This window comes from Columba livia, chromosome 1 (assembly GCF_036013475.1).
Source record: "Columba livia isolate bColLiv1 breed racing homer chromosome 1, bColLiv1.pat.W.v2, whole genome shotgun sequence".
NCBI classification, from domain to species: Eukaryota; Metazoa; Chordata; class Aves; order Columbiformes; family Columbidae; genus Columba; species Columba livia.
Genome location: NC_088602.1, coordinates 9,260,110 through 9,273,014, shown reverse-complemented (window position 1 = coordinate 9,273,014; position 12,905 = coordinate 9,260,110). Strand labels below are relative to the sequence as shown.

The following is a 12,905-nucleotide window of genomic DNA, read 5'->3' as shown; positions in this document are numbered from 1 at the left end:
CAGATTCAGTGTTTTGTCTGAAAACAAACAAACAAACAATCAAAGCCTTCAGCAAAGGATATCGACGTTTACACCTGACATTAACCCAGAATACAACAAACCAGTACAGCAGAGTTTGGGTTGTAACTCCAAAACGTCTCATTTTTGTTGAAAAGTGTCGTGGTTGAGGGGACATTGGTGTTAAGGCATCGATCTGGATAATACTTAATAACCATAAAAGACTTTGTTGTTATAGTCTCTCTCCATTTCTCTCCAGAGAATGTCTGAATTCTTTCAAAACCGCCTCTGTCAGGGAGGTTCAGAAATATAGTGTCCAAGCAAAGCATCCTTTTCCACAGCCTGCAAATGTAAGAATTACTTATGCTAAGGGGAAAGCTCTGGGTCCATGAGGAGACATAGAGCTGCAGAAATCCAAAGAAATGCACAGGGTGCCCAAGAAAAGTGGGAATAACTTTGAATCTGAAATCAGAAGGTCAAAACCCAAAACTTTCCTTCTTTGAAAGAGGAAGGAGGAACTAGAGAATGGAAGAAACCAAACTGGAGATTGGCACGTGCCCTGTTTCAATGTACCTTGTCAGTCTGAAATCCTGACAGTCTACATTTGAGCTTTCCTTTTAGATAAAGGCAATTAGATCCTGGGTGTTTAACTAGTGATGTCCCAGATGCCAAGACGATGATAGAATGCTCTGGAGAACGTGAGTCACTGACAGTCAGGATGAAATTACCAAAGGGAGCCAACCTGATATGGCCATGTCTTTCGTGGGCTGGAAGACATTCAGTCCTGGTGTGACCTGCTGATCTTGGCTTCAAACGTTCCCTTAGGCTCTTAGCTGAAGGATGGGAGGTGAGTCATGGTGGAAGCATGGAAGGATCTCTGAGAACAGGCAACGAGCCAAGCAGGCTGACCTCAGGAGCCTCTTCCTACCATGGCAGTTTGCAAGGTCTCTCTACAGGGCCACCCTCAGTTCTAGCCACAAATTGAAGGATATTTAAATGTGACAGAGGGGATCTTCCGAAGTCCTTGTTCAAATTCTCACTTCACAATCACTTTTTCTAAAAAGAGGCATCCTGTACCTACAGACAGCAAGTGTGGTGTAAGTGCTTTGGTGTCTACTGACTTGGACTGTGTTCATATCGGATCTCACAAGTTAAACAGCAAACTTTCTGAGCTGGTAAGACAAGAGCATACCTCACTAAAAATAATTCCTTCAACAAGAAATCATTGATTTTGGTTTCTTAATGGAAACTACAATGTTTTGGATGAAACACAATAATTGTAACAATGTTTTTTCTCAAAATCCAGTTTTCATTTTAAAAATGTTAACAATGAGTAGACCAGTGTATTTCAGTCCATCCTGAAGTATTTCCATGTACCCTGATAGGGGACCACTTGGATACCCTACACAAGGGATGGAGCAGGGCAATTTCTATAGAGAAGATCAACAAAGAAACTGCGGCCTCTGGGGACAGCAGAGCATCGCAGCTGAAATGGTGATAAGCCACTCACCTAGGACACGTGACATATATTTAAGGTCTTTCTAACCCGTGGTGATAATTAAATAGCATTAGATTATCTCTCCTAATTTAGGTGTCTAAAGTTACACGTCTGAATTTGAGTTGATGATCTTAGACTCTCTTCATGGAGACTGGAGAAAGAGGCATCTCCAGAGATGTTTTCTACTTCCATTTTCCACCTGAACTACTTCAAAGTTGCTATTGCACATGCCTCTTTCTCTCTGTTGTTTGAGAGGGCAGCCAGAGTTGTCTAGCTGTACCGTACACAGACAAACTTTATTAGATATGTAAAGGTAGTGGAAGAAATCCCATTCTGCATCGTGTTTTGTTGACTGAATTCCAGTACAAGTAGCAGCTCCCTGGACACCCTATCCCTTTGCAGTAACAAGTGTTCTCCACCTCCTCTCATGACCTGGATTTTTTTTTAGCATTGTTGCATATTAAAGCTCTTCTGTGCTCTAGTCCCAAGTTGGCTACATTTCACTTTTGGATGCTACCCAAGTACTCTTCATAGAGCGCTCTGAATTCCTTTGGGATGAACCAGGTTACACAAATCTGAGTCACTGTGCTGTGGAGAAAGGACAGTAGAACTGACTCATCATGTTGATACTCACAAGGATGTTACTGCAAGTGGCCCCAGCAGCTGTTTTGCTCATGACTCTTTGCCAAGTTTATGCTTAGGCTGCTCAGGTCATCCTAAGCTGGGGTGTTGCAGCCACCAAAGTATCGTTAGGAAAGAGCAGTAAGCATGGACTTGTGGATTTCTAAGATGGCTCAGTAAGTCATCTGCCTAATTTGTGATTAATTTCATAGAATCATAGAGTAGTTTGGGCTGGAATGGACCTTCAAAGGTCATCCAGTGCCACCCCTGCCATGAGCAGGGACATCTTCACCCAGATCAGGTTGCTCAGAGCCCCGTCCAGCCTGGCCTGGGATGTCTCCAGGGATGGGGCATCCACCACCTCTCTGGGCAACCTGGGACAGGGTTTCACCACCCTCAGTGTAAAATATTTCTTACTCATGTCTGGCCTGAATCTCCCCTCTTTTAGTTCAAAACCATCATGCCTTGTCCTGTTGCAACAGACCCTGCTAAAAAGTCTGTCCCAAGTGTCCCCATAATTTCAGTGACTTTGAGCAGCACAAGTTTTTTAAAGTCCTCTCAAAACCCCAGCAGGGTGAGTAGTCCTTGAGGACTAGGATTATCATCTCTAGATTCCCATGTTTAACTGTGAATGTGAAATATTTGGTTCTTTCATTTGAAGCATCCAGTGTTAGGGTCTTATCATGACCAATTTGTGGTCTTTAATAATGAAGATTTTAGTTCTCACATTATGCAAAGGCTCACACAGGCTCGAAAAATGCAGTTTATACTTTAAAAACCTCAGTGGACATATTGCAGAGAAAAAGAAAACAATCTTAAAAAAACTCAGTGAAAAGAGTTTGCATTCCAGCACTGTCCTGTCATATTGAGGGGCAGGAAAATGAAGTGTTTATGGGCCACCCTACTGTCCTTGTGCTCTGCTTTATAAAAAATGATCAAAGACAAAACCAGATAGAAGTGACTGTACACTGTCTTATGCTGCAGATCAGGAATATGAAGTGAGGAAAGAATTCTGTGCTTAAAAGAGAAAAAAAAAACAACTTCAGGTTAAAACTCTTGGAAATTTGAGCGTGTAGTCAGGGAAACCCACCCACCCGCCCTGCTGCTCTTTGGAGAGCTGGTCACACATACATTAATGCTGCCTGAGATCATTGATTTTATTAAGCAAGTCAGTAATGTTATTTCCTCAGTGATACAAATAAATAATAAGACTGGTGTTAGATAAATAGTTTCTATAGCAACGGAAGTTGCTTAAAGATTTGCTAATTCTTTGCTGTGAGATGTTAGCAGATGTTCTGGACGGTGTGTCATCTCCCTCTTAACTATGTTTTCCTTACACATTCAAATGATGGGTAAGAGGTTCAACCATTAGAAAACTGATTTTCACAAGCACTTTTTATATTGTTTATTTGCACAATTTCCTTGGATATCCACAATGTTCATTTTGACTGCCAAGACTTTACATAGAAAAAGAGACTAGGGAATCTTCATCTACTGCTTTGCAGAGTGTTGCTCAGCATTTCAGAAGAAACTGTGATACTGGGTGTCTCCATGAGAGCTGCCAGAATCTGCAGTGGGGAGGCTTAAAGTGCATGAACAGTCTGTCCCTCAAGTACGTGGCGTAACTTGTAGTTAGCAGCATACTGGGGGCAATTTAAGAGCATCTTATAAAAAAAATGTGAAGTTTCAATACACTGCAGTTGTAACATAGCCTGTCATACAGGGTGCAGGAAAGGATTTGTCCTGTTCAAAGTCACAAAAACAGTGGCAGCAGGTGTCCTGTCCATTTAAGAATGTGAGTTGAATGAAGGCAAGTGTAGGGTCCTGCACCTGAGGAGGAATAACCCCAGGCACCAGGACAGGTCAGGGATGGACCTGCTGGAAAGCAGCTCTGCAGAGAAGGACTTGGAAATCCTGGTCAACAACAGGTTGACCATGAGTCAACAATGTGCCCTTGTGGCCAAGAAGGCCAATGGTACCTGAGGTGTATTAAGAAGAGTGTGACCAGCAGGTCCAGGGAGGTTATCCTGACCCTCTACTTCTGCATCTGCAGTACTGGGTCCAGTTCTGGGCTCCCCAGTTTAAGAAGGACAAGGAATTACTGGAGGGAGTCCAGCTGAGTGCTATGAAGATGATGAGGGGGCTGGAGCATCTTTCTTCTGAGGAGAGACTGAGAGAGCTGGGTCTGTTCAGCCTGGAGAAGAGAAGCTGAGAGGGGATCTCATCAGTGTTTATAAATATCTGAAGGGTGGGTGTCAAGAGGATGGGACCAGACTCCTTTCAGTGGTGCCCAATGACAGGATGAGGGGCAACAGGCACAGACTGTGCAATGCACACGCTTCCCATCACATCCGAAGAGACACGAGCGCAGCGGGGCTGTCGTGTGTGAGGGATGATCATGCATGCAGCTGATACCATGGAAGTGGGACTCTGAACTTCCTGCAGACATTCCCACTGGGAATGGGACTCTTGGCTTCTGAGGTGGCTCAGGAGCTGAGCTGAGAGACAGGCAGTTTGTTATGCAGCACTAATATGGTGTCAAGGGTGGGTGTCAAGGGGACAGGACCAGACTCCTTTCAGTGGTGCACAGTGACAGGATGAGGGGCAACGGGCACAGGCTGAAGCATAGGAGGTTCCATCTGAATATGAGGAGAAACTTCTTCGCTTTGGGGTGCCAGAGCCCTGGAACAGGCTGCCCAGATGGGTTGTGGAGTCTCCTTCTCTGGAGACATTCAAACCCACCTGGACACATTTCTGTGTGATCTGCTCTGGTGAACCTGCTTTAGCAGGTGGGTTGGACTGGATGATCTCCAGAGGTCCCTTCCAACCCCAACTACTCTGTGACTCTGTGATTCAGTCTGAATATTCCCCAGTTTTTAGAAACTGCACACTTGCCCTGGTATTACTGGACAATTATGGGAAGTTTGTGATTATTTCACGTCTTTTGACTCTATGCATCACGAGCTCTCATTGCGTGCTTGTTACATGCACAGGAACTCAGTGGGGGGAAATGTTTCCAAAGCACAAAAATGCAGCTGTGAAATCACACCATGAAGGATTCAGTCCGTGGGATCCTACAAGCGGGTTTTTTTCTCATCTCTTGGTCACCTTCAGCTGAAGTGGGCACTTGATGCTGTCCCTTTGGCTGGTGTTCCCTTTGCAGTCAGAGCTGCTGTATTGCAACATGGCAGTTCCAATATCCACTGCAGAAGAGATTCTCCTCCACTTTGAGATGCTCCTCTGTAAACACGCCACTCAAAATTTGTCATATCAGTGGTCCAAAAATGCATATATATTTTTATATATAGGTACATCTATATATATATATATATATATATATATATATATGCAAGAAGCCTCTTGAATTACTAATACAATTTATTCATGGTAATTCCACTCTTCTGAGTGTTGGACCTTGGGAAGGGTGTGATCCCATTTGCTGTTACTGTGATACATTTCTCTTATGATGCTTATATCTCTGCACTAGAGTCTCTAGGTACATTGTCTTGGTAAAATATGTATTTATCGTCCTATGTTATAGAAATATTTTTATCCATTTTTACTTACCCTTTAACTTGCAGGTATGGCATTAATTGTCTGATCCAGTTTGAAGATTTTGCCAATGCTAATGCTTTTCGTCTCCTCAATAAATACCGCAACAGATACTGTACATTCAACGATGATATTCAGGGTAAGTACTGTTAGGAAAATGCAAATTTCATCTTCTCATGAGGGAAGGTGATTAAGATCACAAGACTGTTTATTATTCAGTACTCAGATGTGTGATAAATTTCAGAGTTTACATATAAGCATTTAAAATATAAACAAAAGCACTGCTGTCTAAGTTGAAAAGTGAGTCTCCATTGTTTTGGGGAATTTAGCTGTTCACTGCAGAAATGTTGTTGAAGAGAGAAAATAGATCATGTGCTCTAGATTATGAAGGTAGTTTAGAGTTCCATTAATTTTCTATAATTTAGTTAAAACAATGATGACGTTTTAACAGTTATGCGAGGCTTTCAGTTTCCACAAGCAGGTGGTCATTAGCTGATCCTGGCACTAGCCCTTTATTGTTGTCCTTATTACAGGCACAAATAAGAAGGCAAACCAACTTGTTTCCCCTCCTTGGATGCTAACTCCACGGTGATCTGAGAACAGATATATTCTCCCCTAGACTGATTCAAATAACTCATTCAATGCCAAATGACAGCAGCAAAGCTGGGGTTATGTCCAGCACGTCCCACAGGTCCTGGGGGCTCAGCAGAACTTCTCAAATGCGCAGAGGGGCGCAAGCTGCTTGTTGCTGGCATCCTGGTCTGCTGCTGGCTTTGCTTTTAACCACCTGACAGGGACAGGACCTTCCCAAGTGATTACAAATAACCAGTTCTCCTGTGAGTCCCTTCATGTCTTCTTTTGTCTAGTCCCGCTTGCAACATGCAGAAATTCCCAAGGTTTGTTGATTTAATTATTTGAAGTTGGTTGGGCTTATCCTCAGTCATACTTGAAAGAGACAGAAAGAAATGCCAGTGTAGTTTTTCACACAATGCTGGCTCTTTTGTGAGCAAACTTTCCAGCACTATTTCTGCATCCGCAACCCATCTACCAATATTTGGAAGCACGTGTAACAGCTTGTTCATGTCCATCATGGCACAAGAAGGAGTAGGACTTGTGGGAATATGTTCGGTGTGATGGGACACATGGTCCTTCTCAAAGACACTTCCATGAAGAGAGTTTAGAAGCAGAGGAGCTTAAGGCATTTCAGAGAAGGTGAGATAGATACTCCTGTACAAGAAAGCTCATGAGGTGTTCTTGTTACCCACAAGGTGTGGGGGTTGATCTCTTCTCCCAATAACTAGTGATAGGGCAAAAGGAAATGGTCTCAAGTTGCACCAGGGGAGGTTTAGATTGGATATTAGGAAAAATTTCTTCATGGAAAGGGTCAGGCATTGGAACAGGCTGCCCTGGGCAGTGGTAGAGTCACCATCCCTGAAGGGGTTTAAAAGTCATGTAGATGTGATTCTTAGGGACATGGTTTAGAGGTAGACTTGGCAGTGTTAGGTAGTGGTTGGACTTGATGATCTCAAAGATCTTTTCCAACCTAAACGATTCTATGGTTCTATAATTCTAAAAGCTTTCAGTGGAGAGAGCAGCACAAAAGAAGAGAACACAGGAGATACATTTTTGAACTGAAGTCTCGAATGAAGGAACCAAGAACTCAAACTTTTCTAGAGATGGACAGATGAAGCCAATGACATGAAGTTTTATTTTGGATTAGTTGCTCTCTCTACAAGTGGAAGGAGACTCCTCATTCAAAAGGAAAAGAGGCCAGACAATGTGGCAGATCTGTGGGCCTGGATGTAGTTATGCTTTGGGGTAACTAGAGTGAACTGGAAAGGTTTCTTGGTGAATTGGAATAGTTTCTTTGATTGGCAGAGAAAAGAGAAAGAGGATATTAAAGCAGAACTGAAGATTCTGAGTGGGAAGCAGGAGATTGTATTTTGTGTAGTTTCTTTCTGGCCATAGGTCATAGCTGAATGCCTCAGACACCTCCTGGAAATTACTCCCTCGAAGGGGCAAACCGCATCCAGGAGGATGCTGTGAAACAGCGTTGCCATAAAATGGACCTGATTTGCTTCTCCCCAGTTAGATGTGTGTCACGGTGCATGGGAGATATCAAGTCCCCTGAGAATTCTCTGGAGTTGCACCTGTTAAAACAGTAGGTTTTTACCTCCTACTAGTAAAACTCCCTTATATTCTCAAATAAAGCATCAATCTGGCACTGGTTCCACAGAAGTAGATAAGGAAGGAAACCCTGCTGCTCTTTTGCATGGACAAGTGATGGTTCAAGGGAAGCAAGCCACTGTTTCAGGCTTTTTTATATAGGTGTCAGAAAGAAAAGGGGATTCCAAGCCAGGGCTGTAGTCAGGAATGAGCTTTGAGGACCTTTTGGAAGCTGAAGTAACTTGGATCTGCTCAATTAACTCTGTCTTGGAGTCATGTGAGAGATGAACGGAGTTGAACCTGGGATGCATTGTCTGATCTACCCACCCTAATATGCATGTACCCCTCTGTAGGTACATGTAGGAAGGTAGGACATGCTATTTTCTCACTTACACCCTCCTGTTCTTTGGTTTTCCCTCAGGCTCTCTCTTTTCTAACATGCTGCTGTTTCGTGACTCGCTTACTTAAAAAAGTGGGTGAGTTCTGAGCAAATTGTGTTTTAAATGATTAATTAGAATTATACAAAGCCTTGTTTAAGCAGGCCTGCTTCATTTTACTCAAGTCAGGCAGGAACAGACCTCCTGAAGCCTGAATTATCCCAGCTTCTGAGCTGGCATTGTTTTGAGTATGTTGATTGAAAAACACATCTTGGGCACAAACAGTGCAAGTTAGATTAGGCCTGAGCTATGCTAATTTAAACTCATTACCCATCGGTTAGTGGGACTGTCAATGCAATGTGCCCAGCACACACACGCAGACGAGATGTGGGAAGAAAGTATAAATCGCTCCACTTAATCTCTTGTACACCTCCCTCTTGCTGCCCCAGGGCTTACAGAAACAGAAAGCAGTTTAAAATATTAAAGCCTACTTTTTGTTGTTGTTGTTGTTACACAAATTACTGTATTGCCAAATCTATCCTAACCTGAGAGAATTAAAATGACTCAGACCCTGTCCAGTTGGAGCCAGCCTGCTGATGCTGAGTGGGACGCCTGCCAGGGACCACAAACCCGGACGAGGTGTTTGCTGTGATTCCAAAAGCCATTAGCCCAGGAGCTGGCAGGAGCCGGATTGTGCCCATGCAAGGGAGCTCCCCGTTTAGGGAAAGCTGCTCCTTCCTCTATGGGGTGATGACATCCATTCTTTCCCAGCTCTGGCCGGGTTCATGCAAGGGGCAACAGCTTCAATTTCAGCTCTACAGGACAAAATGGATTGTCACTTCTCCCTTTTTCCCAGTGAAGTACCAGAGCAGGCGATGAAGCACATTTGAGATCGGAGGGACATGAGAATGCTTTAGATCCTGCTTTTTCTCTTCCTGCTGCAACTTCGCTCCACTTCAGTGTGGATAAAAAGAAAATAGACAAATAAAAGTCTTACAAAGGTGTTAAGTCTTGCAAATCCCTGAGACAGGCATCTCTGGCTTCATTCTTCATACAAGAAAATATATAAACTTATTGAATGGGTAAGTTTGGAAGAGACTTCTGAACATCACCCAGTCCAACTCTTTGCTCACTTACAAGATGACTTCAAATTTAGAACCAGTTTTGACGTTAGATCAGGTTCCTCAGAGCCTTATCCAGCCAAATGATTTTCAGTATCTACAAGGATGGATTGTCACAACCTCTTTGTGCTACCTGTTCCAAGGGTTTTTTTGTCTTCCTTGTGCATTTTTTTTCCCTAATACTTATTTTCCCCAGATGCAACTTGTGTTCAGTGCCCCTCATCCTTCTACTGTGCACTTCTGAGAACAACCATAGAATCATGGAATAGTTTGGGTTGGAAGAGAACTTCAAAGCTCATCCAGTGCCACCCCTGCCATGATCTTCACCCAGATCAGGTTGCTCAGAGCCCCGTCCAGCCTGATCTGGGATGTCTCCAGGGATGGTTCATCCACCACCTCTCTGGGCAACCTGGGACAGGGTTTCACCACCTTCACTGTAAAAAATTTCTTCCTCATGTCTAACCTGAATCTGCCCTCCTTTAGTTTAAAACCATCACCCCTTGTCCTATCCATACATGCCCTTGAAAGAAGTTGCTCTCCAGCTTTCTTGTAGGCCCCCTTTAGGTACTGAAAGGCCACAATAAGGTCTCCCCGGAGCCTTCTCTTCTCCAGGCTGAACAACCCCAACTTTCTCAGCCTGTCCTCCCAGCAGAGCTGTTCCAGCCTCTGATCATTTCTGTGGCTCCTCTGGCCCCTCTCCAACAGGTCCATGTCTTTCCTGCACTGAGGGCTCCAGAGCTGGACACAGGACTCCAGGTGGGGTCTCAGCAGAGCGGAGCAGAGGGGCAGAATCACCTCCCTCCACCTGCTGGCCACGCTGCTTTTGATGCAGCCCAAGGTACATTTGGCCTTCTGGGCTGCAAGCGCACATTGCCAGCTCATGTCCTTCACCGCAGGGCTGCTTTCAGTAAGGAACAGTCTGGTTCCTTTACAAACACTCAACAAGTAGTTGCAGACAGAAATTAGATTCCCTCTTAGCCTACTCCAACTTAATGAAACCTTGGTTTCTCAGTCCTTCTTGTATACTTTGATCGTGTTGATGGCCCTTCTTTGGGCTTGTTCCAGTTTGTCAATATATTCCTTGTGTTGAGAGCCCCAAACTGGAGATGCTGGTCTAGATATGACCTCAAAAGTGCTGACACAAAATTATCACTTTCCTTGACCTGTAGTCTAGACTTCTGTTTATGCAGTCTAGCAGGCTGTTGGCCTTCTGTACCACAAGGGCATATTGCTGGCCCATCTTCAACTTCTTGACCACCATTACCCCCAAGTCCTCTTCTGCAGGTCTGCTTTTCAGCCATCAGCCTCTACCATGTGCTGTTGCATTAAATTATTCCTTCTTCCCAGGTGCAGGACTCTGTGCTTGCCTTTGCCGACCTTCATATGGTTTCCCTGAGCCCATTTCTTCAGCCTGCTAATTAATCACTATCCTGAATTTGTAATCATCCAACTGGCTGGGGTGCACTAGGTCTTACCATCCAGGCAGTTAATAGGACATAAATAGTACTGACCTCTTTGTACCACTTTGTACCACTGATCACAAGCCTTTCAGGCCAGCAGGGCAACCACCTTTTCACCCAACTGATAGCCCATTTGTTCAGTCTGTATCTCTCCGGTTTAGCTCCAAGGGTGCTTTGGGAGATTATTTAAAAGGCCTCACGCAGGTCAAAGCAAGCAACACCCACTGCCCTGTTCCTGTCCACATAGCCAGATGTCTCATCATAGAAGGCAGCTGCATTTGACAGGGCAGTGGGTGTTGCTTGCTTTGACCTGCGTGAGGCCTGCTGTTCTGCAAGTTTAGTCAGAGTTGCAGAAAAATTAAGAAATCTCTAACATGTTATTTAATTAATTGTATCTGGTCATGTCATTCAAAAGCCTTTCACACATATGGGCAGGGCAGAGACAATAGTGCACAGAATCGTAAAGCCTGGATCTAGGCATCTTTAGCAGTCTTTTAAAACTAGACCTATGTAAGTGCAACATTGATAGCTTCTCAAAGAACCCCCAGTCTGAGTGTTTTGGATATATCTGTATCCATTTGAGATGCTGTAAACAAATGGGATTCCTAAAATAGGCTGAACACCTACATCCTGCAAATGAGACTTCTTCAAGGCACTTCAAGATGGGAAACCCCAAATCACTAGTGGCTTTGAAAACACCCAGCCTTTTGTATTTTCACAGTCTCTCTACAACTAAAATAGTCTACAAGCAATGCACAGGGGTCATCGCTTTCGCAGAACCTCTCTGAGTCTTTTCCCACTCATTAGAGCAATGGTTCCCCTTCGTTGTTGGATATGTGACTGCTGATGAGCCTCAAAATATCTCTTGACCCGCCAGCCACCTTTTCCCATTATCCTAGCAGATAACCTTCCCATAACCTTTCCAGGACACTTCAGGCAGCAGTCGCAGCCTCAGCTGAGGATGGGAACAGGCTGACTCCAGCATCGCAAATCTGAGCGACTCCAAACATTTGGGCAAGTTAGAAATCAATCATGTGCAAACGTGGCCTAATTTGCAGGCACATTTCTCTGTGCTGTGTGAAGCAGGCAAAGCGAGTTTTTGGCTTGGCATTAACTAATTTCACCAGATTAAAATAGTACAGTATCTTACTTTGTTGTTTCAGCTGGGGTGGAAAATGCATCATTAATTATCACAGGAAACTAAGGAGTGGGGGAAGCACAATAGGAAGGGAGCGCTGGCCGATGCGCTGCTGCAGAACAAAGCGGGCTGTGTCCTGCTGGGCAGCTCCCAGCACATGCTTTGCTTTCCCTGTGGGCATTTACCTGGCCTGAAGATAGATCTGGAGATGTTCTCAGTCCTGTCAGGGTTCACCACTACCAGCCCCTATAGGACCTGTCGTGTCCCGCAGCAGAAGAGGTTCCTACATTTTGTCTTGGTACTAATACATTAACTATTTAAGGGCCAGCTCCTAGGCCTGTGTCTGAATCACACACAGACTGCGAAACAAGCCAGGTGCTCCTGGGTGTAAATGGGCCTCAGTGTCTTTGGCTTAATGGTGCAGAGCCCTAAAGATCTGGCCCATATCTTGTGTTATTTTGGAGACTGTAACATTTGGTCCCCTTTCCTCTTTTGCTTTTCTTGTTCTCTCTTGTTCACCAGACGCCTCTGCAAACTCCTCCTTTGCAGTAAAGAACACCGTACGTCACCTCTGTGTTAAGCCGTCTGTGATCTTTAAGTCCAGTCTAAGGAGGCAAAATGAACACAAGAGCAGGACTGTGCTCTGACCTGGTTTAGCTCCTTAGTATAAAACAGCATCCATGGGGTCTCCAGTGCTGCAATGGGGATGAAGATGGGGTGGGGATATGGATATGAGGATGGGGATGGGGTGGGGAGGAAGATGCGGCAGGGTGTGGGGATGAGGGCAAAGATGGTGATATGGGGATGGGGATGAAGTTGGGGATGGGGGTAGGGATGGGGATGGGGATAAGGACAAGGACAAGGATGGGGACAAGGATGGTGATGAGGATGAGGATGGGGATGGGGATGGGGATGGGGATGGGGATGGGGATGGGGATGGGGATGGGGATGGGGATGGGGATGGGGATGGGGATG

At 44.6% G+C, this 12,905-nt stretch overlaps 1 protein-coding gene across 1 annotated transcript in view; it reads left to right on the top strand.

Annotated features, from left to right (window-relative positions):
• ME3 (malic enzyme 3) overlaps positions 1-12,905 on the top strand; it is a 133,451-nt gene that overhangs the window by 110,597 nt on the left and 9,949 nt on the right. Inside the window, exon 7 of the mRNA XM_021298790.2 lies at positions 5,698-5,807. Within this exon, the coding sequence (XP_021154465.2) occupies positions 5,698-5,807 (110 nt within the window). The remainder of the gene's footprint in view (positions 1-5,697; positions 5,808-12,905) is intronic.